This window comes from Mirounga angustirostris, unplaced genomic scaffold, assembly GCF_029215605.1.
Source record: "Mirounga angustirostris isolate CCGP_5_RB_7025 unplaced genomic scaffold, mMirAng1.0.hap1 SCAF_17, whole genome shotgun sequence".
NCBI classification, from domain to species: Eukaryota; Metazoa; Chordata; class Mammalia; order Carnivora; family Phocidae; genus Mirounga; species Mirounga angustirostris.
The window spans coordinates 33,893,381-33,916,563 of NW_026991725.1; the positions used below are offsets into that span (position 1 = coordinate 33,893,381).

The 23,183-nt window shown below is 37.9% G+C and overlaps 1 protein-coding gene across 7 annotated transcripts in view; it reads right to left on the reverse strand.

The window, feature by feature from the left end:
• The window catches only part of ABCA6 (ATP binding cassette subfamily A member 6), an 80,174-nt gene that overhangs the window by 22,427 nt on the left and 34,564 nt on the right, over positions 1-23,183 (reverse strand). For all 7 annotated transcript variants that reach the window (XR_010408445.1, XM_064582445.1, XM_064582443.1 and 4 more), the window contains exons 17-26: positions 22,033-22,172; positions 18,254-18,370; positions 17,072-17,252; positions 16,522-16,688; positions 14,206-14,339; positions 12,445-12,582; positions 8,448-8,555; positions 7,463-7,636; positions 6,940-7,053; positions 4,369-4,485 (exon numbers count right to left, since the gene is read on the reverse strand). Coding sequence is in view for 6 of the 7 variants with exons in the window: in XM_064582445.1 (XP_064438515.1) it covers positions 4,369-4,485; positions 6,940-7,053; positions 7,463-7,636; positions 8,448-8,555; positions 12,445-12,582; positions 14,206-14,339; positions 16,522-16,688; positions 17,072-17,252; positions 18,254-18,370; positions 22,033-22,172 (1,390 nt within the window). In the remaining variant the exon portion in view is untranslated. The remainder of the gene's footprint in view (positions 1-4,368; positions 4,486-6,939; positions 7,054-7,462; positions 7,637-8,447; positions 8,556-12,444; positions 12,583-14,205; positions 14,340-16,521; positions 16,689-17,071; positions 17,253-18,253; positions 18,371-22,032; positions 22,173-23,183) is intronic.

Sequence of the window (23,183 nt, forward strand, 5' to 3'; positions counted from 1 at the left end):
CCTGCCGCGTTCCTGATCTTAGGGGGAAAGCTCTCAGTTTTTCCCCATTGAGAATGATATTCACTGTAGGTTTTTCATAGATGGCTTTTATGATATTGAGGTATGTACCCTCTATGCCTATACTCTGAAGAGTTTTGATCAAGAAAGGATGCTGTACTTTGTCAAATGCTTTTTCTGCATCTATTGAGAGGATCATATGATTCTTGTTCTTTCTTTTGTTAATGTATTGTATCACGTTGATTGATTTGCGGATGTTGAACCAACCTTGCAGCCCAGGGATAAATCCCACTTGGTCGTGGTGAATAATCCTTTTAATGTACTGTTGGATCCTACTGGCTAGTATTTTGGTGAGAATTTTTGCATCCATGTTCATCAGGGATATTGGTCTGTAATTCTCCTTTTTGATGGGGTCTTTGTCTGGTTTGGGGATCAAGGTAATGCTGGCCTCATTAAATGAGTTTGGAAGTTTTCCTTCCATTTCTATTTTTTGGAACAGTTTCAGAAGAATAGGTATTAATTCTTCTTGAAATGTTTGGTAGAATTCCCCTGGGAAGCCATCTGGCCCTGGGCTTTGTTTTTCGGGAGATTTTTGATGACTGCTTCAATTTCCTTAGTGGTTATAGGTCTGTTCAGGTTTTCTATTTCTTCCTGGTTCAGTTTTGGTAGTTGATACATCTCTAGGAATGCATCCATTTCTTCCAGGTTATTGAATTTGCTGACATAGAGTTGCTCATAATATGTTCTTATAATTGTTTATATTTCTTTGGTGTTGGTTGTGATCTCTCCTCTTTCATTCATGATTTTGTTGATTTGGGTCATTTCTCTTCTCTTTTTGATAAGTCTGGCCAGGGGTTTATCAATCTTGTTAATTCTTTCAAAGAACCAGCTCCTAGTTTCGTTGATCTGTTCTACTGTTCTTTTAGTTTCTATTTCATTGATTTCTGCTCTGATCTTTATTATTTCTCTTTTCCTGCTGGGTTTAGGTTTTATTTGCTGTTCTTTCTCCAGCTCCTTTAGGTGTAGGGTTAGGTTGTGTACTTGAGACCTTTCTTGTTTCTTGAGAAAGGCTTGTATTGCTATATACTTTCCTCTTAGGACTGCCTTTGCTGCATCCCAAAGATTTTGAATAGTTGTGTTTTCATTTTCATTGGTTTCCATGAATTTTTTTTAATTCTTCTTTAATTTCCTGGTTGACCCATTCATTCTTCAGTAGGATGCTCTTTAGCCTCCATGTATTTGAGTTCTTTCCGACTTTCCTCTTGTGATTGAGTTCTAGTTTCAAAGCATTGTGGTCTGAAAATAGGCAGGGAATGATCCCAATCTTTTGATACTGGTTGAGACCTGATTTATGACCTAGGATGTGATCTATTCTGGAGAATGTTCCATGGGCACTAGAGAGGAATGTGTATTCCGTTGCTTTGGGATGCAATGTTCTGAATATGTCTGTGAAGTCCATTTGGTCCAGTGTGTCATTTAAAGTCTTTATTTCCTTGTTGATCTTTTGCTTAGACGATCTGTCCATTTCAGTGAGGGGGGTGTTAAAGTCCCCCACTATTATTGTATTGTTGTCGATGTGTTTCTTTGCTTTTGTTGTTAATTGCCTTATATAATTGGCTGCTCCCATGTTAGGGGCAATGATATTTACAATTGTTAGACCTTCTTGTTGGATAGACCCTTTAAGTAGGATATAGTGTCCTTCCTCATCTCTTTTTACAGTCTTTGGTTTAAAATCTAATTTGTCTGATATAAGGATTGCCACCCCAGCTTTCTTTTGGTGTCCATTAGCATGGTAAATGGTTTTCCACCCCCTCACTTTCAATCTGGGGGTGTCTTTGGCTCTAAAATGAGTCTCTTGCAGACAGCATATCGATGGGTCTTGTTTTTTAATCCAATCTGATAGCCTGTGTCTTTTGATTGGGGCATTTAGCCCATTTACATTCAGGGTAACTATTGAAAGATAGGAATTTAGTGCCATTGTATTGCCTGTAAGGTGACTGTTACTCCTTCAATTTTCAATGACAGCCTAGCTGGATATACTATTCTTGGCTGCATATTTTTCTCATTTAATGCTCTGAATATATCCTGTCAGTCCTTTCTGGCCTGCCAGGTCTCTGTGGATAGGTCTGTTGCCAATCTAATGTTTCTACCATTGTAGGTTACATATGTCTTCTCCCGAGCTGCTTTCAGGATTTTCTCTTTGTCTATGAGACTTGTAAGTTTTATTATTAGATGTTGGGGTGTTGACCTATTTTTTATTGATTTTGAGAGGGGTTCTCTGTGCCTCCTGGATTTTGATGCCTGTTTCCTTCCCCAAATTAGGGAAGTTCTCTGCTATAATTTGCTCCATTATACCTTCTGCCCCCCTCGCTCTTTCTTCTTCTTCTGGGATCCCAATTATTCTAATGTTGTTTCATCTTATGGTATCGCTTATCTCTCGAATTCTGCCCTCGTGATCCAGCAGTTGTTATCTCTCTTTTTCTCAGCTTCTTTATTTTCCATCATTTGGTCTTCTATATCACTGATTCTCTCTTCTGCCTCATTTATCCTAGCAGTTAGTGCCCCCATATTTGATTGCACCTCATTAATAGCCTTTTTGATTTCAACTTGGTTAGATTTTAGTTCTTTTACTTCCCCAGAAAGGGTTTCTCTAATAACTTCCATATTTTTTTCAAGCCCAGCTAGTATCTTTAAAGTGATGATTCTGAACTCTAGATCTGACATCGTACTAATGTCCGTATTGAGTAGGTCCTTGGCAGTCAGTACTACCTCTTGTTCTTTTTGTTGAGGTGATTTTTTCCATCTTGTCATTTTGTGCAGAGGAAAATAGATTAATGAGAGAACAAAATGGTAGCAGAGTAACAATGTCCCCAGAAAATATACTCTAAACAAATCAGAAAAGACCTGAAGCAGTGGGAAAAGAAAGGGAAAGAGAGAAAAAAGAAAAAGAAAAAGAAAAAGATAAAAACAAACAAAAACAGAACAAAACAAAACAACAACAAAAAAACCCAGAATGTCATCAAATATGATCAGGCTGGTATATAGATCAGTGCCACACACTAGATTTGGGGTGTATTTTGGTCTGTTAGAAGAAAGTGCCTCCCAAAATTTTAAAGAAAGAAAAACTTATATATATACAAAAATAAGGGTTGATATGATGAAGGGATGGAATATGACTGTAAAGATGGAAATTATAAAAAATTTTATAAAAGGAATTGATAAGAAGTTGTTTGAAAAAAGAAAGAAGAGGATTTAAAAAAAGAAAAAAGAAAAAAAAAGGGAGAGAATGTGATCAGGCAGGGGAGTAGGAAAAAAACCATATACTAGAGATTTAGGGTATATTTTGATCTGTTAGAAGAAACTATCTCAAATTTTTAAAGAGAGAACAACTTATATATATATGCCAAAAATACGGGTAACTACTATGAAGGGATAGAATATGACTCTAAAAATGAAAAATAAAAATGTTTTTTAAAAAAGGGATTGATAAGATGTTGTTTGAAAAAGGGAAAAAGAAAAATTAAAAAAAGAAAAAAAGACAGTTAAAAAAAATTAACTTTGAAAGACTAAAGAATCATGGTAAAAAAGCCATGAATTCTATGTGCAGCATTCCCCTAGCACTGGAGTTCTGCCGTTCTCATTGATCGGTAAACTTGGTCTTGGCTGGCTGTTCTCGCTGATCTTCTGGGGAGGGGTCTGTTGCCGTGGTTTCCAAATGTCTTTGCCAGAGGCGGAATTGCCCCGCCCTTGCCCAGTCTGGGCTAAGTAATCTGCTCGGGTTTACTCTCTGGAGCTTTTGTTCCCTGCGAGCTTTCCGTACAGCTTTGGAGGAGGAGAGTGAAAATGGCGGCCTCCCAATCTCCGCCCCGGAGGAGCCGAGAACTTGGGGCCCTGCTCCTCAGGATTGAAAACTGCACAAAGGAAACATGCTATCGCTCAGCTATTCTTTTCTTCGATCTCCTGTTGAGTTTGTAGGTGTTCAGAATGGTTTGATCCCTATCCAGCTGAATTCCTGAGAGGAGATGAAATCCACGTCTCCTACTCCTTCGCCATCTTGCTCCACCCCCCTGGTAAAGCTTTTTAAACAGCTTTATTGAGGTTAATTTTTCATGCCATAAAATTCACTCATTTTAATCATACAATTCAAAGATTTTTAGTAAATTTACAGAGTTGGGAGAGCATCACCATAATTCAACTTAATAACATCTCCATCACCCCAAAGAGATACCTCATATGCATTTGTGGTCAATCCCCATTCCCACTCCAACCCCAGGAAACCCTAGTCTGCATTCTATCTTTATAGATTTGGGGCAAAGCACTTTAATAGGCTACATATTCAAAATTAATGACACCGTCGGTAATATTTCTTACCTGTGCCAAAAAAGCTAGAAATCCACCCATGGTGGTTGAGGGAACTAAAACCATGGTAGAAATCAAGGTAGGCAAGTTGAAGTGGATCAGCATAATGTCAAACATGATGATTGAGGCCTACAAGGCAAGTTAAAATATATTGCATGTCAGACATATGCAGTTGACTGATATTAGGGAAAATATTTAAGATGTAGGTGTTCTCATCATATACATCAGAATTTTCCCACATACAGATTCACCACTTTCAGAGGAATAAGAGAAGTGAGGGGTTTTTGTTAATGAGAATAAATGTGACCTTTAGCTACCCAACAGAAAAATTTTAGATAAAAATCTGGAGATTAAGGTGAATGTTAAAGTGACCAGGTAGACTTTCTGACAGTACATTAAGTGTAATCTAAGACAATAAGATAAAGAGAGAAATTTACCTTTTTATTACTAAGGTAACAATATTGTGAATGTATAAAAACCTGTATAGGATGGAAAGCTGGACAGGTGGTTATTTTAAAAAGTCCATACTGCCTCCCACTTAGACTAAAGCTTTCTAAATGTCATCCCTGCTCCATTTCTTCCCCATTCCAAACAAATAATTTTATTGAGACTGTGCATTTTGATTGCAATGGACTTATTTTCTTTTAATAATTTTTTTTTTAAGATTTTATTTATTTATTTGAGAGAGAGAGAATGAGAGACAGATAGCAAGAGAGGGAAGAGGGTCAGAGGGAGAAGCAGAACCCCCGCTGAGCAGGGAGCCTGATGTGGGACTCGATCCCAGGACTCCAGGATCACGACCTGAGCCGAAGGCAGTCACTTAACCAACTGAGCCACCCAGGCGCCCTGGACTTATTTTCTTTTAAAATACTGGTAAATGTGGGATGGGGGATAAAGATAATTTTTCATTGTTCTGTTTTAAGGATCAGTTTATCAGTCAACAAGTGTGTGTTGAGCACTGTATTGAACTTTTGCTTGATCTTATTAATGTATGAATTATAATAAAAACACTAAGAATCGTAACTACTAAATGCACTGAATATTACACAAAACACCAGGCATTAAGAATTTAGCATGCGCTGTTTGCTTTAATCCCCACAACAACTCCATAATGTGGTCATTCTTACTATCCCTTCCTTCCACATGGGAAATCGAGGGTTCAGAGAAACAAATAACATCCTCAAGACCAGACAATTAGTGAGTGACAAAGTTGGAACTCAAAACCCTATGTGTGTGTGATTCCTAAATCTTTAGGTTAGAAGACTATACTGTTTTGTGGGATTGTTATGCAGGGGAATGTTGTGTGACTACTAAGTGAACTTACGGTTTGGGGGAAACGTATAATCTACAAATAAAAAACCAGTAACTTGTAATCAAGTGTTCAGTAAGAACACCATAAGCATTTTAGATGGCAAATCCAAAAAATGTTTCTCATTTTGGAACCACCACGATGTCGCTGCAAAGGTATCACGTGATTATCCACATTTACGTTACATCTCTCCTCTCGGTTTCCGTGACATCACATGTGTCTAATTTTTCTCCCAGCTCCTTATTTTTGATAACTACAAGTCTACTGGTCCACTTAACTAACTTCTTTTATTCTACCAAGCCTCCAACTTTCTTTTGTGAATTGTTTTTTCCTTCTTTCTCATCCACTGGAACAAGAGAGGATTGAAAACTGCACAAAGGAAACATGCTATCGCTCAGCGTGCTAAGATGCGCTACCATACCCCACCATAGGTTGAAAGGTACTTCCGTATTAGACAAGGGCCTGAGATACCCACGAAGGACCACACCCCATGGGCTAGGAGAGTCCACTGGACTCCAGAAACAAATTAACAGCTGAGTGTGGCTTCACTCAGTGATGAGGGGACTTTAGTATACTTTCCTTACAAATTTACCCAAGATCATAAAAGTGCAACTGCACTTACCATCATCTGATACATTTTTATTTATGATTTGTGAATCCTAAGACTAGCATAGTTTAAATTGATACAAACTGCATGATGAAAGGTCAATTATCACAGTACATATCCTCAACACATATTTTAAATGAAATTATAAGTTCTTTGTATCAGGCATAAAATTACTGCAAACTCCTTGAGGTCTCCGTGAAGATGTATAATTCAACCCACTCAAATCAAGATGTTGATCAACATAAACTTTAAAATAGTATTGTCAACCATCCTACTACCTCATATTTTTTTGACATCAGGAATGACATAAGGTCTGAGACCTCAGTTTTATTCTTGAGTCGTCACCGATTTTTATGTGGCCTTAAACAAGTTTCTGAATTTTTTTCCCCTCTATAAAATTAGGTGAATTATGGGGGCGCCTGCGTAGCTCAGTCATTAAGCGTCTGCCTTCATTTCAATATTCCATAAATATGTAGCTGTTCAGTGGTATAAAAATGCAATAGACAAGGACACTGAAATAGATATACATGTAAAAGAAAAAGGGAAAATAATTAGAGATTATAAATGTGTATTATACTGTAACATTTCTCAAGGCAAAGGTGATTATATTTAATATTACACTGAAAGTTACTCATCTCTCTCTTTATATGTTTGTATATGTACTTACAATATAGAAGCAAAATGACCAAAGGCCACTATTTTTTTTCCACTTGCGAAAAATAAATGATATCACATATGTCAAGAAGACAAGTGAAGTTGCATAACCAAGCCCAAATACAACCTGAAAATAATACAAATAATCAAAGTCAAACACTGAAGTATTAACGGAAGGAAAAATTAAATTACAAATATTTTTAAATATCTTATTTCAGGGGTGCCTGGCTGGCTCACTCAGTTAAGCGTCTGACTTCGGCTCAGGTTATGATCTCAGGGTCCTGGCATCAGGCTCCCTGCTCAGCGGGGAGTCTGCTTCACACTCTCTCTCTGCCCCTCCCCCTGCTCGTGCTCTCTTTCTCTCTCTCTCTCAAATAAATAAAAATCTTTAAAAAAAAATCTTATTGCACATGCACTTTGAACTTTTTTTTAGTTTATGACAAAATATGAAAATGTCTTGCTTATAGGAAATATCAAATGTTATAATTTATCATGAATTACTTTATAAGATACTGTCTATATAATGTGTTACTTACCAAACCAAACACAATTCGACTTGTGATATAAATCTCCGTTATGTTGGCTATGTAAAAAATTAAATACATTGAAAGGAGAAGAACAATGAAGACGCTAATATCCACCACTGCCTGCCCACACCAGTAGGCAGAAGGGTAGAGGCCTGAAATCCATAGCTGGGACTTAGCTCTCTTCTGATGAAAAAGCACAGGATATACATAGATTCAATTGAAATCCAAATCCAAAACAAGCACATTGGGAGAGATTTTAAGATAAATATAATCAAATCATTTTAAATCTTCTAATAATTTAATTATGTATATATTATTTGGAATCTGAGGTCTAAAGAGCCAATTCCATAACGATGGCCATTGTGAAAATGAGTGTTTTATTTTATACGTTTGATTCCCCACATCACTTTAACTCACGCATAATGAATAGAAAAGCAGACCTCATAATAATCAAGGCATAAACTTCCTTCAAAAGAGATATTATTCTGTGACCTGAAGGACAATAAATTATCCATTATCCAAATATGTTATGGTGGTTACTGGCTCAGAAGAGTGAAGGATGACTTATCTAAATCTGATTTAACTGTTTTTCCTTGGATTAACAGACATGATCAAGTACAAATATAACCAAAAATTTTATTTGCCACAGTAGAAAGGGGATTTAAGTCTTACATCTGGTCCTCAATTTAAATATCAATGATTTATTCCTTTTCACTGGGAAATAATGTTGTCAAAAGTTGTATAATAGTCCCCTTTACAAGTTTAGATTAATTTGAATCCCTGTAAAATTACTGCATGTTTCCCGCAATTTTGAAGTAAAAAATATTTTGTGTTTTTAGAAGTTTCTGACTTGATAGAAATAATGCTTAACTACACTATCTAAATTAGACATATGCTTCTATGTCTTTCTCACAGGAAAACATTTTGAACACATAGCATTTAAATCACAATTACTGGAGTCCTTGAAGTTCTCTTTTTTTCCCCTTTCTCTTACTTTGTAATCGCTGATACTGCTCATGGAGATGTAAGGTGAAATGCTGCACACAACCCAAAACAAGAACATGGAACCTTCCGGCAGTCCAGTCCAGAAGAACATATAATTCTGCAAATATAAAAGGTACTTTAAACTCGTGAATATTTTAAAAAATGAAACAAATACTAATGTGGTGTTATCACATTGACTGATTTGAGCATGTCGAGCCACCCCTGCGGCCCAGGAATAAATCCCATTGTGGTGGTGTGTGACTGTGGTGAATAATCCTTTTAATGTACTGTTCAATCCTATTAGCTAGTATCTTGGTGAGAATTTTTGCATCCATGTTCATCAGGGATATTGGTCTGTAATTCTCCTTTTGGGTGGGGTCTTTGTCTGGTTTGGGGATCAAGATAATGCTGGCCTCATAGAAAGAATTTGGAAGTTTTCCTTCCATTTCCAGTTTTTGAAACAGTTTCAGAAGAATAGGTATTAATTCTTCTTATAACAGACACATGAAAAAATGCTCAACATCACTTGGCATCAGGGAAATACAAATTAAAATCACAACGAGATACCACCTCACACCAGTCAGCATGGCTAAAATTAACAACTAAGGAAACAACAGATGTTGGTGAGGATGTGGAGAAAGGGGAACCCTCCTACACTGTTGGTGGGAATACAAACTGGTGCAGCCACTCTGGAAAACAGTAGGTTCCTCAAAAAGTTAAAAATAGAGCTGCCCTACGACCCAGCAATTGCACTACTAGGTATTTATCCAAAGGATACAAACACAGTGATTAAAAGAGGTACACGCACCCCAGGGTTTATAGCAGCAATGTCCACAATAGCCAAACTATGGAAAGAGCCCAGATGTCCATCAACAGATGAATGGATAAAGAAGATGTGATATATATGGTAAACAATGGATTATTACACAGCCATCAGAAAGAATGAAATCTTTTTTTTTTATTTTTTTTATTCTTATGTTAATCCCCTTACATTACAACATTAGTTTTAGATGAAGTGTTCCATGATTCATTGTTTGTGCACAACACCCAGTGCTCCATGCAGAACGTGCCCTCCCAAACACCCACCACCAGGCCAACCCATCCTCCCACCCCCCTCCCCTCTAGAACCCTGTCTGCTTTTCAGAGTCCATCGTCTCTCATGGTTCGTCTACCTCTCCGATTTCCCCCGCTTCATTCTTCCCCTCCCGCTACCACCACCACCTCCTCCTCCTCCTCCTCCTCCTCCTCCTCCTCCTCCTCCTCCTCCTCCTCCTCCTTCTTCTTCTTCTTTAGAAAGAATGAAATCTTGCCATTTGCCACAATGTGGGTGAAACTAGGGGGTATTATGCTAAGCAAAATAAGTCAGTCAGAGAAAAACAAATACCATATGACTTCACTCATGTGTGGAATTTAAGAAACAAAACAGATGAAGATAGGGAAAGGGAAGGAAAAATAAATAAGAGGAAAACAGAGAGGGAGGCAAATCATAAGAGACTCTTAACTAAAGGAAACAAACTGAGGGTTGCTGGAGGGGAGGTAGATGGGGGAGGAGGGGTAATGAGGTGATGGATATTAAGGAGGGCACTTGATGTAATGAGCACTGGGTGTTATATGCCACTGATGAATCACTAAATTCTACCTCTAAAACTAATAAAAAAAATTAAAATTGAAATTAAAAAATTAAACAAATACTAATTATCATTAAAATACACTTTTTGAAGTACTGAAAAATAAAAATAAAAGTGTGCGCCTTAATTCAGCAACATCTATGCATGAATGTGGGAAAGGAAATGATTTCTGATCATTTAACATATGACTTCAACTCCTAGAAAAAAAAAAGAAGTAAAATATAACTTATGACCCACTTCAGGGTATATATTGAAAAGAACTGAAAGCAGAGTCTCAAAAAGATATCTTCCCACACATGTTCATAGAAGCACTACTCATAACAGCCAAGAGGTGGAAGCAATCCGAACGTCCACCAACAGATAAAGGGGTAAACGAAGCATGGTATATACATACAGTGGAATATTATTCAGCCTCTAGAAGGAAGGAAATCCTGTCACATGTTGCAACATGGATGAATTTCAAGGACATTATTCTAAGGGAAATAAGCCAGTCACAAAAAACCAAATACTCTATGACTGTCCTTATATGAGGTATCAAAAGTAGTTAAATTAACAGAAACAGAAAGGAGGATGATGATTGCCAGGAGCTGGGGGGGAAAGGGACAATGAGGTTTTAGTTCTGCAAGATGAAAAAATTTAAGAGATCTGTTTCACAATAATGTGAATATGCTTGACATTATTGAACTGTACACTTAAAAATGGTCAAGATGGTGAATTTTATGTCCTGTGTTTTCGCCACAGTGCAAAAAATAGTAATTTGGGACTTACGATCCTGGAGAAACAGATCACTCAGGCCTGAGCAGCATGTCTTTCTCAGCTAATCTTGTTATAGATACGTAAAGCCATCAGCAGCTGGTTGGATGTGTTTGGAAGCAAAAGAGCTCAAAAGAAAACTTGCTGCCACCAAGCTTGTGGGGAAGGAGACAACTCTGAATCACCATCCCCAAATCCGTGTCTGCCTGAGGCTGGGCCCATGCTTAGGTACAGGACTGCCTCTTGAATATAATCACAGTCCAGCAGTGCAGTAGCCTGTCTCAAAATAATTCTACAGTTCTCAAGCTTTACTTAAGGCTTTAGAGGCTACAAGGATCAATTTGAATGTTTCACCAGGTACAAAAATCCATTACTGTCTTCATAAAAATGGCTGGGAGAAGAAAGGTGTGCGCGACTCGGGACGCCTAAGAGAGTAACTGGGACCAAACTTTATTTGGTCCTGAATAAACAAGTAATGACATGAGGAAACTAAAGGACCAAGAGGGGATAACATCTGTGTCTTTCTACTGCCAGTTGGTTCTACTTTCTGGAGAGTTCCCTTCAGACTCCCCTACCCTTGCACTGTCCCAGTTCTCACGGTCAGTGCAGGCTTCAACCCGATGGTGCACGCGTCCATCGCTGACCACTCAAGTATAATCTGTCCATCTGCTCTTGCTCGTCCCCCAGCACCACAAATGCAGTAAAGCCAAAACTGAATTCAACCCCTTTGTCACAAAGTGGGCTTCCCTTTTTGATGGCTCCACTTCTAATCCTATGTACTGCTCTTCCGGTCTCCTGGTTTAAAACAGTTGAGTCAGCTTTAAGAGATCCCTCTTGAGTATCAGGGTCTAACCAGAAAACCATTACTACCTTCAGGACTTCAAAGAGAAAATACTCATGCAAGGGCTGCATGTGTGGGAAGATCAGAGAAGCCAACGAGGATGAAGCAAGAAGACATTGTCACTTCTGGGCAGGGGGGCGGGGGAGGCACAAAGGGTGGAAGCAATGTGACTGCAGCCCAGGCTGCAGGATCCTCCTGCTCTCCTGGCTCCCACTACTGCTTCCTGCCATCTAAATCCAGGCTGTAGCCAGCTGACAAAAACCCTGAAGATGCAGCCCAGGTGTGTCAGATACCCATACAATGCATACAACTAGGGGTGGGTGAAGAAATTAACCAGAAGACATACAGCCCGAGAACTGGCAAATTCTCCTTCATATCAGTCTACTACCCATTTAGTCAATGAATGGTCCACCAACAAATTAGATTAGACTTACAAGATTCTAAATGTGTTTTACAAGTGTTCTTGATTTCCAATTCAGTGTATACACACACACACACCCCTGCATTCACACTCTCTCCAATACACTTCTGCAATCAAGTTTGTATCTTTGCAGAAGATTCTCTAGAAGACTATGACATAATATTGAAAAGTATTCCCCCCATGAGCATTCTTTGATTGAACCAAGGGGAAAAATCATATTTTGTTAGATATAATGTTTAAAATGTTAGGACAAAAACATTTTTAGGATTAACAATCAATGATGAATATTTAAAAGCTATGGAGGGAAAACATAGATTGCTTGTCAAATTCTTAATTGTTTAGAATGAGTAAATCCAATACTTACAAAAGGATATGGGCTTCTCTCAATTCGAATATTTTGTGTACAATTAAACATTCGAAGTAGCCCATTGCTAATAATATTCACAAGAATAGGAAAACAGTGCAGTCTCAAGGTATTGCACGCAACTGAAAATCTGTAATCCTTTGAATAAAACAAAAGCAAAATGATGTTAATTCTGTCATTAAAGAACAAAGAAAAAATTTTTATATTAAAATCCCAATAGTGCCACACTCTGTGTGATCATCCTCAAGTTAACTGACCTTTCTGAGCTTCAGGTTCCTCATTTGTGAAAGGGGATAATAAATTGGTTGTATAGCCACTATATGATTTTTTCTTAGTATTACTAATTTTGGACCATTTTGTCCTCATTTTGCTGATGAGGAAATTTCAAATAACTGAATATAAAAGTAGCCCCGATAAGGAGACACAGTCAGTTTATAGTGAGCAAGCAAAGGAGCTCTGACTTCCTGGATAGGAGATAAGCACAGGGTGCATAAAATATTCATGGTTACACTGCCAATGAGCCATTTTTATGTTTTCTAAGACAATGTTTATATTCTTTATGTTTATGAAAATGTTTATGCATTTATCAAGAGGCTCAGTAGGGTTTAAATATTCTATTGGTTCAGGTAATAAATATGTTAGATAAGTAACAAAGCAATTGCCAAGCAATGCAGTTTCCTACAGTTGGCACAAAGAGATTACTTTTGTTTTTCAATTGAAGTATAGTTGACAGGCAATGCTACATTAGTTTCACATGTGCACCCGATTAAGACTGCATTTTTTACCATGTACTTAGTTTAGATGGAACTGGACTCAATGACATATCTTACAAGCTTTTGTTTTAGTTTTTATTTCCTTGTAGCCAGAAATAATGAGGTAGTTCATTTCATGTGGGCTCCCAGCTTTTCACTGGCTTTTAAGTAAGACTCAGAATTTTACTTTCAATTAGGATGTATTTTCAATGGTCTTGTACCTGGAACAATCTCTATCCCTTGGACTCTTTTACCGAAATTGAAACAAGCTAACGGTAGACTGAGAACACTTTTCTCTCAGAGATTTCAGGTGACTTTTATAGTATTTAATGTATATTCTCAATACAGTTGCCCCTGGAACAACATGGTTTTGAACTACACTGTTAACTTATACATGAATTTTTTCTGATAAATATGGTACAGTGGTGTAAATGTATTTTCTCTTCCTAATGATTTTAATAACATTGTCTTTTCTCTAGCTTATCTTACTGCAAGAACACAGTATACAATCCATATAACACACAGAGTATGTGTTAATCGACTGTTTAAGTTATTGGTAAGGCTTTCAGTCAACAGTAAGCTCTTAGCAGGTAAGTTTTTAGAGAGTTAAAAGTTATATGCATATTTTCAACTGTGCAGGGGTTCGGTGGTCCTAACACCTGTGTTGCTCAAGGGTCAACTGTGTATGAAAACAACTTTTGAGTAGTTAGTCACTGAAGAAAATTCTTTAAATTCATGGTTGGTAATTATAAGGTCTAATATTTTATTGAATCTGAATAATGCAATTACACTTAGCTACTCTCAAATGTAAAAATCATCTAATTCCAAAGTTAAGATCGAAAATGTTTTACAAAAGCTTATTTAAACTTCACAGTTTATTCAATAATGACCCCAAGTGTTTTTAAATCAAGTTACTATATACTAGCTGGGTTGACTGCCATTTAAAACAGTTAAATATGTAGCACTTTATTACTTTTTTTCATGAAAGCAAAACCAAGATGCAAAATACCTTTTGTTTACCAGAAACTATGATAGCTCCGTTGTACGACAGGTCATCAGTGCCGTTTCTGTTTGCAAAGTCATCTACTTCCAAAAGTATATTTTGATGCTTCACTGACTGTATAAAATCTTCAATATTTGATTCTAGTATGAAATCAATAACAGAAGGCCATAGAAAGCAAGAACATATATGTCAAAATTTTAAAATAAACCACATACACAATTTAAAGTCAATACTTATAGACTATTATGTGAAGTCATGTGTCTTTGGGCATCACAATAATAAAATTGGCTCCCTTTACCATCTTTTATTTATCAAATCCTATGCTGTGATGAGTTAGCTTTATAATTCTGTTTAGTGCAAGTTAACATGTATGTGACCATTAAAACAAGATAATTCTAGGGGCGCCTGGGTGGCTTAGTCAGTTAAGCATCTGCCTTTGGCTCAGGTCATGATCCCAGGGTCCTGGGATGGAGCTCCATGTCCGCTTTCTGCTCAGTGGGGAGCCTGCTTCTCCTTTTCCCTCTGCCGGCAGCTCCCCCTGCTTGTGCTCTCTTTCTCTGACAAATAAATAAGTAGAATCTTTAAAAATAAATAAATGAATCTTTAAGAAAAAAATATACATATATTTTATATACGTATCTATTCCCTAAATATATGTATACATTTAGTAAGAAATGAAAAGAGTGCCACTATCAAAGTTTTTGATAGGCCCCTAAAGGAGAAAGCAGATGAGATTTTTTGACAGAGAAATAAGAGCTAAGAAAACCCACAGCCTAGAGCACACAAGAGCAAACAACTACAAAGGTAAAACTAATGTCCAGGATATGGAAACTCAGAGTGGACAAATTCAAGGGGACAAAGTGGGCTCTGAAGCCACAGCCATGCTCATTAACTGGTGAACCATGCCTGGAACAAAGTGACCCCAGTTCTCTCCCCGTGGTCCACACGGAGCGGGCAGCAGCTGCAGTCGTCCCCAGCATACAAGTCCTCAGATTTACTTTTTAAGAGATACTATTTGGGGAAAACAGCAGGGCGAGATCTAAAGTAACTCCAGACGATTAAAAGGACAGGATGGAATGGGAAAAGAAAAAAAGGGGACTCTCATTTTTTGCTCATTTGGACTTTGAAAGGGAGTTCATACTGGGGACACACAGAAGGCGTTCTGGGATCATAAAACAGGACCAAGCCCCAGATGAATCAGCATTTCCACCAGGTGGGTAAGGAACGTATACACAGAAAATAAGCTTTCCATGCATCCACACTCCATCTCCACAAGTCACCTAAGGTAGGAAACCTTAAAGGTTACCCACATTCCCTTAGGCAAACAGGGATTCCCTGATTTAATGAACATCTTACTAAGAATCATCATACTTTGAGAAAAGAGGAACAAGATGGCAGAGAAGCCCCAAACTTAAATCACAAAATACCTCACAACTGAGTACAGAGAAGAAAAATAAATAAGTTAATCCAAGCATATTGTTCTTAGAGTAACTGGAGAGGAAAATATATACATGAGACAATAATAGACCGAAAAATAAAAATGAATAGGCTGACAATGACAGGCTGAAAATTTCTGGATCTTAGAAATAAAATATATAATTCACAAAAATTTCCATTTTAAGGTAGCAGAGTGAATAAAACTTACTTTCTAAAACCCAAATTGAAAAGAATGAAAAACAGAAGTTAAAAGACCACCTTTGTTTAAAGAGGAAAATCTATAACCCTGAGTCACAACTGTAGATGAATATAAGAATGGGCTGGGGTACTCGTCAAGAGAGGTCTCCTGTGCTGAATACATACATATATTTTACATCTTAGGCAGAAACAAAAGCTTCTTCAAAGTTAAATAAGCAGTTAGACAAAACCAATTACCCATAATTTAGGATAACAAGAGTATGGGTATTAAATTGTCTTAAGGAATCTTCCTAGATCCCGTTGGAGGGGCATAGGGTATAAAAATGCATTCTTTACATGTCAATCAGTTTGTATAATATTTATGGAACAGCTTAGGCTACTGTAACAAGGAGATCTCAAATAGAGTGGTTCAGTCAATATAGTTTATTTCTCTCTCACATAATGGCTTAGGGTGGTCAGGTAGATAGGTAGTTCTGCTTTAACCAGGTTATATAGTGACTCACCCATGCTCCTTCTGTCTTATCCCACCATCTCCATCGTCTCCAAAATCAGAGCAAATATGCACTGTACCTCAGCTATTTTCTATAAATGAAGTCTAAATACACATTTTCTTCTCTTATGATTTGTTTTTTCCTCTCTACATAAAAATAACTTATTTCTGGACTAAAATTTTGTTCTTCTCTTCACCTGTGTTATTGATGATCAATAGGCTGGTACGAAGGTCTTCGGGAGGTTGTCCAAGAGAGAGGAAATACAGTTCAGGTGTAAATTCCCAATCACTCTTTTGAATTAACAGAGCATAAAGTATCTTTTCCACAATCAAAGGGAACATTGCAATCCCAAACACCAAGAGTCTACCAATAAAGAAAAATAACCACATGAACCTGTAGCAATTTTATTTATTGACAGATATTTCACAAATTTCTGTTGGGTACCGACTCTATGCCAGGCATGATTATAGGTGCTGAAATTTGGAAAGCAGGCTGCGGCACCCCATGCAGTACTAAAAGGCATTGTTATATAAACACCAGGCTATCAAACCATGAAAACTAAACAGACCTGTGTGTAAGGCTCATCAAGTGCTACCATCCAGGCATTCCTACTGTCAGTAAAAATGAAATGTGTCTATCCATTTTCTGGCAAGAACATTGGGTGCTATGTTCTAGTTTTAAATTCTCTTCTGGTTTAACTCTCTCTTGAAACTCACTAACAAAACCCACAGTTCTCTGATACTCACAGGATCAAAAGCTCTTTCTTCCCACGTTTTAACTTTAAGAAACGGAGCCATGCCATTGCACTGATCTGCATTTTCCAGAGGACCATGTCGCTCACAGCCTTCGGCATTTCAGGGAAAGGAGAGCAAGATGGCTCTTTTTCGTGTGGGCTCTCTCCGTCTCTTATCTCTGCTTGTTCAAAATCTACACACACACACACATTATTAACGCCATCCTTGGACATCACAGTTTTCTCTTTTTCGTAACATTAAAAGTTGTTTTACAATGGTTACAAGGCAAGTAATACAAGAAACAAATTATATTTATCATGTCCACATTCAATAAACTCAGTGATAAAATATAACTAAATTCATACCAAAGAAGAATTCAGTAAAGGGTGACCTCATTATGCCTAGCCTTTGAAAAGGCATAGAAGGTCCCATATGTAACAATATTCTGAGGGATTTCAAGAAATATTTTCCATAGAAATAGCCAATCATTGATGCCTAAATGTCAGCTATTAAGCTGTCAGGAATTTCAAAATGTGAGCGAACAATTACCGGCTCTGAAGCCACAAGACCCATATCTGATTCTCAAATACATGACTTATAAGTGGCATGACTTAGGACCGATCACTTAACTACTCTTAGGTCTAGTTTTCTCCTCTGTAGAATGCTGCCAATGCCTATTGTTGGAAAGGTTATTGTAGAAAGGTAATGCACAATATCCACACACCGATCAAAATTTCTGGATAGAGGCTCTGTAAATGATTGTCCTTCTCATTATTACTACCCATTAAAATACACAGGAGATGATCCTAGCATTTTCTCCATTAAGACTTAGTGAAATTTTCTACATGAACAAGCTAAGAGCAATTTTTATAAGAAATATCTGCTCAGACTTCATGACCTTGGTTGAGAGCCTTTCACATCCTCAGAATATCCAAGAAGCAATGAGCATCTGGGGATAGGAGAAAACTGCTGAAATAGGAAGCAAATAGTTTGCAGAGAAATTTGTTATATTCCAAGAAGGGATCTGTGTTCAGTCCTAGTAATGACATTAGAAAACAATACAACCCTTCCCAAACATCAATCAAATTTGGAATTATTAGCATTCTTTAGTGTAAATCATGCATAAAGCATTATAAAATACTAAATACATGATTATTGGGAAATTGATTTCTGTTACTTATACAATGAATTTACCTTGTTCAATAGTTGATTTTCCTTCCAGTTTCATGAAGACGTCATTCAGAGTTGACATGGAAATGTCGTAACTCGTCACACCCTGGCCAGAACACTTATCAAGATCACTGAAAAGGTCTAAGGCAACAGACCAGAATAGATACATTTTAAATTCCACATTGATAACAAAACCCAGTAAATTAACACTTATTTAAAAGATGATCCAGAATATTGTTCAGAAAAATATTATGTCTTTGGAATATCACAGTAAGCAAAAAGAAAATTTTATTAGACTGTTCTTCCTCTCTGAAATGAATATGTCAGAACTCTCCCCTCTACCCTCAAATCATCTGTACTCTATCTTATATTCTCAGCTCATGAACTTCCAGAACACTTCTTTGAGGAAATATGAGCAATCAGAAAGAACATCATTGGGGCGCCTGGGTGGCTCAGTCATTAAGTGTCTGCCTTCAGCTCAGGTCATGGTCCCGGGGTCCTGGGATAGAGCCCCGCATCTGGCTCCCTGCTCTGTGGGAAGCCTGCTTCTCCCTCTCCCACTCCCCCTGCTTGTGTTCCCTCTCTCGCTGTGTCTCTCTCTGTCACATAAATAAAATCTTAAAAAAAAAAAGAAAGAACATCATCTTCTCACCCCCACACAAATGAACGTTTATTTCTACCCATATTCTGGGTCTTGGTTCTGTACAGGTGGAAGACTTAGAGCTGCTCCCACCAAAGGCTACCTCTTTGATTTGTGTTCTGAATTCTATCCCATTCAGGCATCTCGAGGACTTCCTAAAGTAATCTCCTGCCCTTCTCTGGCTTGTATCATCAATTTCTCCTACATGTACTGGGCCATCCCAAACAGCAGGCAAAATGCTGTAAGTTAACCCATTAAACAAAAACAAGTAACAACAACAACAAAAACCCAATCTCCTCCTACCACTAGCCCACTGCTACACACATGCACCCAGGGCTCAAAGATTTGTCTACTTTACCACCTTTAATTTGTGGTATCCTATTTAACTGAACCCCCACAAATCCAAATGCTATCCCTATCCCTCCACAGAAATTGTTCTTACAAGGTCATCAATGATTCCACATTTTAAATTCAATGGACAAGAGCTTTTTAAAAATTCTTTTAACTCGCTCTCTCTCTCATTCAGGGACATTGAAAACTGTTGACTACTTTGTCCTTCTACAAACATTGTCTCCCTTGAGTTAATAAAAACATATATGTTCTTTTGTTTTTCCTTCAAGTTCATGGGGGGCTCTTGATTTCCACCATTCTCTGACTCTTCCTCTACTTTCTCCTGAGGGCTCAGTCCTGGATCACCTTCTCTTTCCCTACACTCAAATCCAATCCCTTTGCATTAAATCCATCCCTACGCAAATGATTCCCAAGTTCAATTCTCACTTTGAGTGTTCTCTGATTTCCAATATCCTATAACCAACTGTATACTTAGCCGCTTGACATCTCCACTTTGAAGTCTAAAAGCATCTCAAAGCAGGTATTTCTAAAACAGAACATTAATTCCTTCTTCTCCATCCTACCCAACTGTCTCTCTCATCATTTTATAACAAATGACACCATCTTCCACCAGGTGATTCAAGCCAAAATTCTAGAAGTCCCTCTGGATTTTTCACTTCTCGTGCTCCACAGATTGGACAACAGTCAGGTTCTTCAGCTTTATCTCAAGATATGCTTCAAATCCAGCCATTTTCATCCACCTTTCACTTGGCACCATGGTAGCATAATGATCATCATCTTTCACCCGTAAGTCTGAAATGGTCACATGGCTGGTCTCCCAGCGTCTACTCTTCTTCTGTACCCAGAGTGCTCTTTTATAGCCAGAGAATGAAAATATAAGTCACATCACATCAATCCCCCATTTAATGACTTTCAGTGGTTTCTCAGTGCATTTAAGATAAAATTCAAATACCACATGACAGCTTCTAAAGCTCTGTATGGGTGGACCTCTATCTATCCCTACAACCTTACCCACCCCCACTTGCCAATCTCCTCCCACACTCACTGCACTCCAGACGTCTCTCTCCCCCCTCTGCTTGGAATGCCTTTGATTGTTTTCTTCTTTTGTACTTCTGGCACTCTATATAAACCCCAATCTGACATTAGTTTCTCTCTAAACCCTATCACCTTGTTTATTATTGCAATTGTAATATACCTTGGCTTATTGTGTGTGTCCACTTCTCCCCACCCAATGGAATGCACCCTCCATGAGGGTAGGGACTCAGATGTTTTATTTAACTCTGTATCACTAGTGTCTCAAGCAGTGCTTTTACATAATAGGTTCCCAATAAACATTTATTATTATCTTCCATATTTCCTACAGGACATAAGAATGCCATTGGACTTGCAGAGGCTTATGGTCAGCATAAAGAGGCTGCCATGGACCAAAACATCAACACCAGGGACTCTGGTGTGACATGTTCTCATAGTACTATGAGCATATAACTCACTATTCTCCTTCCCTAACCAAAAAAAGAAGGCTAGTTGTATCTCATTGGACAGAATAACACAGTATAGCCTATGGACTTGAGAACACCATCTTGCAGCTCCTATGAGGACACAGAGAGCTGCCTTATTTGGGGGTGAGACTAAATCTGAATTCCTGAGTATTTGCTTAATAAGACTGAATCATCCTTGGGGCGCCTGGGTGGCTCAGTTGTTAAGCATCTGCCTTTGGCTCAGGTCATGATCCCAGAATCCTGGGATTGAGGCCCACGTCAGGCTCAGTGGGGAGCCTGCTCCTCCCTCTCCAGCTCCCCCCTGCTTGTGTTCCCTCTCCAGCTGTGTCTCTTTCTGTCAAATAAATAAATGAAATCTTAAAAAAAAAGAATCATCCAAATGAGCCTCTTTAAATCAGGCCTGCAGAGAGTTAAACCTTTAATAAACTAAATATTTAGATAAAAAGGAAGCTTTTTAAATTAAAAAAGACAGATATATTTCCTCATTTGCAAGACAGGGAAGACTATAGCACCTACTTCATAGAATAGTTGTAGGACTAAATGAGTTGATATAAATGAAACTATTAGGAACAGTGCCTGATTCATAATAAACATTGTACTAAGGGTTAGCTATTATTAGAATTACTTATCCAACAAGTCCTAGGTTGGGAATGCTACTCGGCAGACTGGGGACCTATGGTGAATACTTTTGTAGAATAAATAAACTATGTTTTTTTTTTCTGCAAAATAAATATATACACAATTAAATTAAAATATAAAAGGAAACCTACAGCAGACAACTTGATGTTATCCCCATCCCTTCTGTACTCACTCATACACAGTAAATCTGTTTATTAACACCTGCCTGAAGGCATTTTGTTCTGGGCTGTGAAGTATGCTAAGCTCGTGTTGAGCACAAGTCATATGGGTTAGAAAATTAATGCTCCTAAAAGCATCTCTTAAACAATGAAGGGTAGGGAGTGGCAAATAAATACCCCAGCTTTCTCACCCCTCTTGTGACATAACTCTGAGCCCCTTGCTCACTTATTCACTTATTTATTCCAATGGTATTACATCTCAATTTCGTATTGCAACCACCTGCTCAATAATGCAGACTCCCCTAGCCTCCTTCGCTTCCCACTCTCATGTCCCCATTCCCTCCTGGTGTTTCTAGGCATCAATTACCAAAGTGCGCTAAAGTCCTCATTTCAAGTTCTGCTTTTTAGGGAACCCAACCTAATACAAAATTCAAATCCATTAAATAATGAAAGCTGTAATAATGTGATGAACACCTGTTCCCAAATTTCATTCCATTGTAATCATATTTAAGTTACCTGGAAATTTATTTGTCCTTTCCATGGGCAAAGTATACACAAGCTTTTCTTTGTTTTCTGTTTTTAATTTAGCATCAGGGATGTAATGATTAATGAAGGATGTTATTTTTTCTGGATCACATACTTCATTTCTGTACAAACTAACATTTAAAAGAAAAGGTCATTGATTTGTATTTTCTCTACTGCTATCACAAAAGAAGGGCTTTTACTGAATACCTAGCCTTTGAGTACTACTTTACTTGGCTTTAGAGAACAAACGAAATGAGTAAATAACAACAACAGAAGTAATAATAATAATAATGCCATCAGTTTGAAAAATCCTATGATCTCTACAGAGGAGGTGTTTAAATTCAGAACAATTAAAAATAGAAAAACAAATGCATGCCATAAGTGAAACTATATTTCAAGTAGGAAGATAAACAGAGCAAGGCATGAACATCAGGCAGAAGAAATTGCTTAGGGAAAATAATTACACCAGATTGTGTAGCTATCAGGAATTAATGGCTAATAGGGCAGTTTGGCTTACATGCATGTCTTGTTTGGCTACAGAGTTTTTGGTTTGGGTTTTATAAAATTCTTTTCACCTGGACACACTTTGTCAGATAGGGTGCTCTTAACTCTCTCCCACTTTTGATAGTAGCTTCTGAAATTATTTGATTTTGTGCCCAGTGAAAGAATGAAAATATGTTACAGGATTGTATGGATCACCTGAGGGAAATGGGGGGTGGGAAGAAGAGAGAGATTTAGGATACACAGAGTAGCTACCTGGAAAGTGGTCCATGAAGTAGCCCTGTTGATTCTGCTTATCATTAGCATTAATAAAGATACAAGGAGGCAGGAAAAACATTTGGGAAACACTAGCCAATAGTTTGGCAAAGATGAAGCATAAGGCCAACCGTCCCTCATAATTGTCTGCCTTTTTGATATACCAGTATTGAAAACATTTATATGGGGTGCCTGGGTGCCTCAGTTGGTTAAGCATCTGCCTTCTGCTCAGGTTGTGATCCTGGGGTCCTGGGATCCAAGAACCCCACATCCAGCTCCCTGATCAGTTGGAGCCTGCTTCTCCCTCTTCCTCTGCTCCTCCCTGCCCCCATCCCGGCTCGTGCACTTTTTTTCTCTCTCTCAAATAAACAAATAAAATCTTTTAA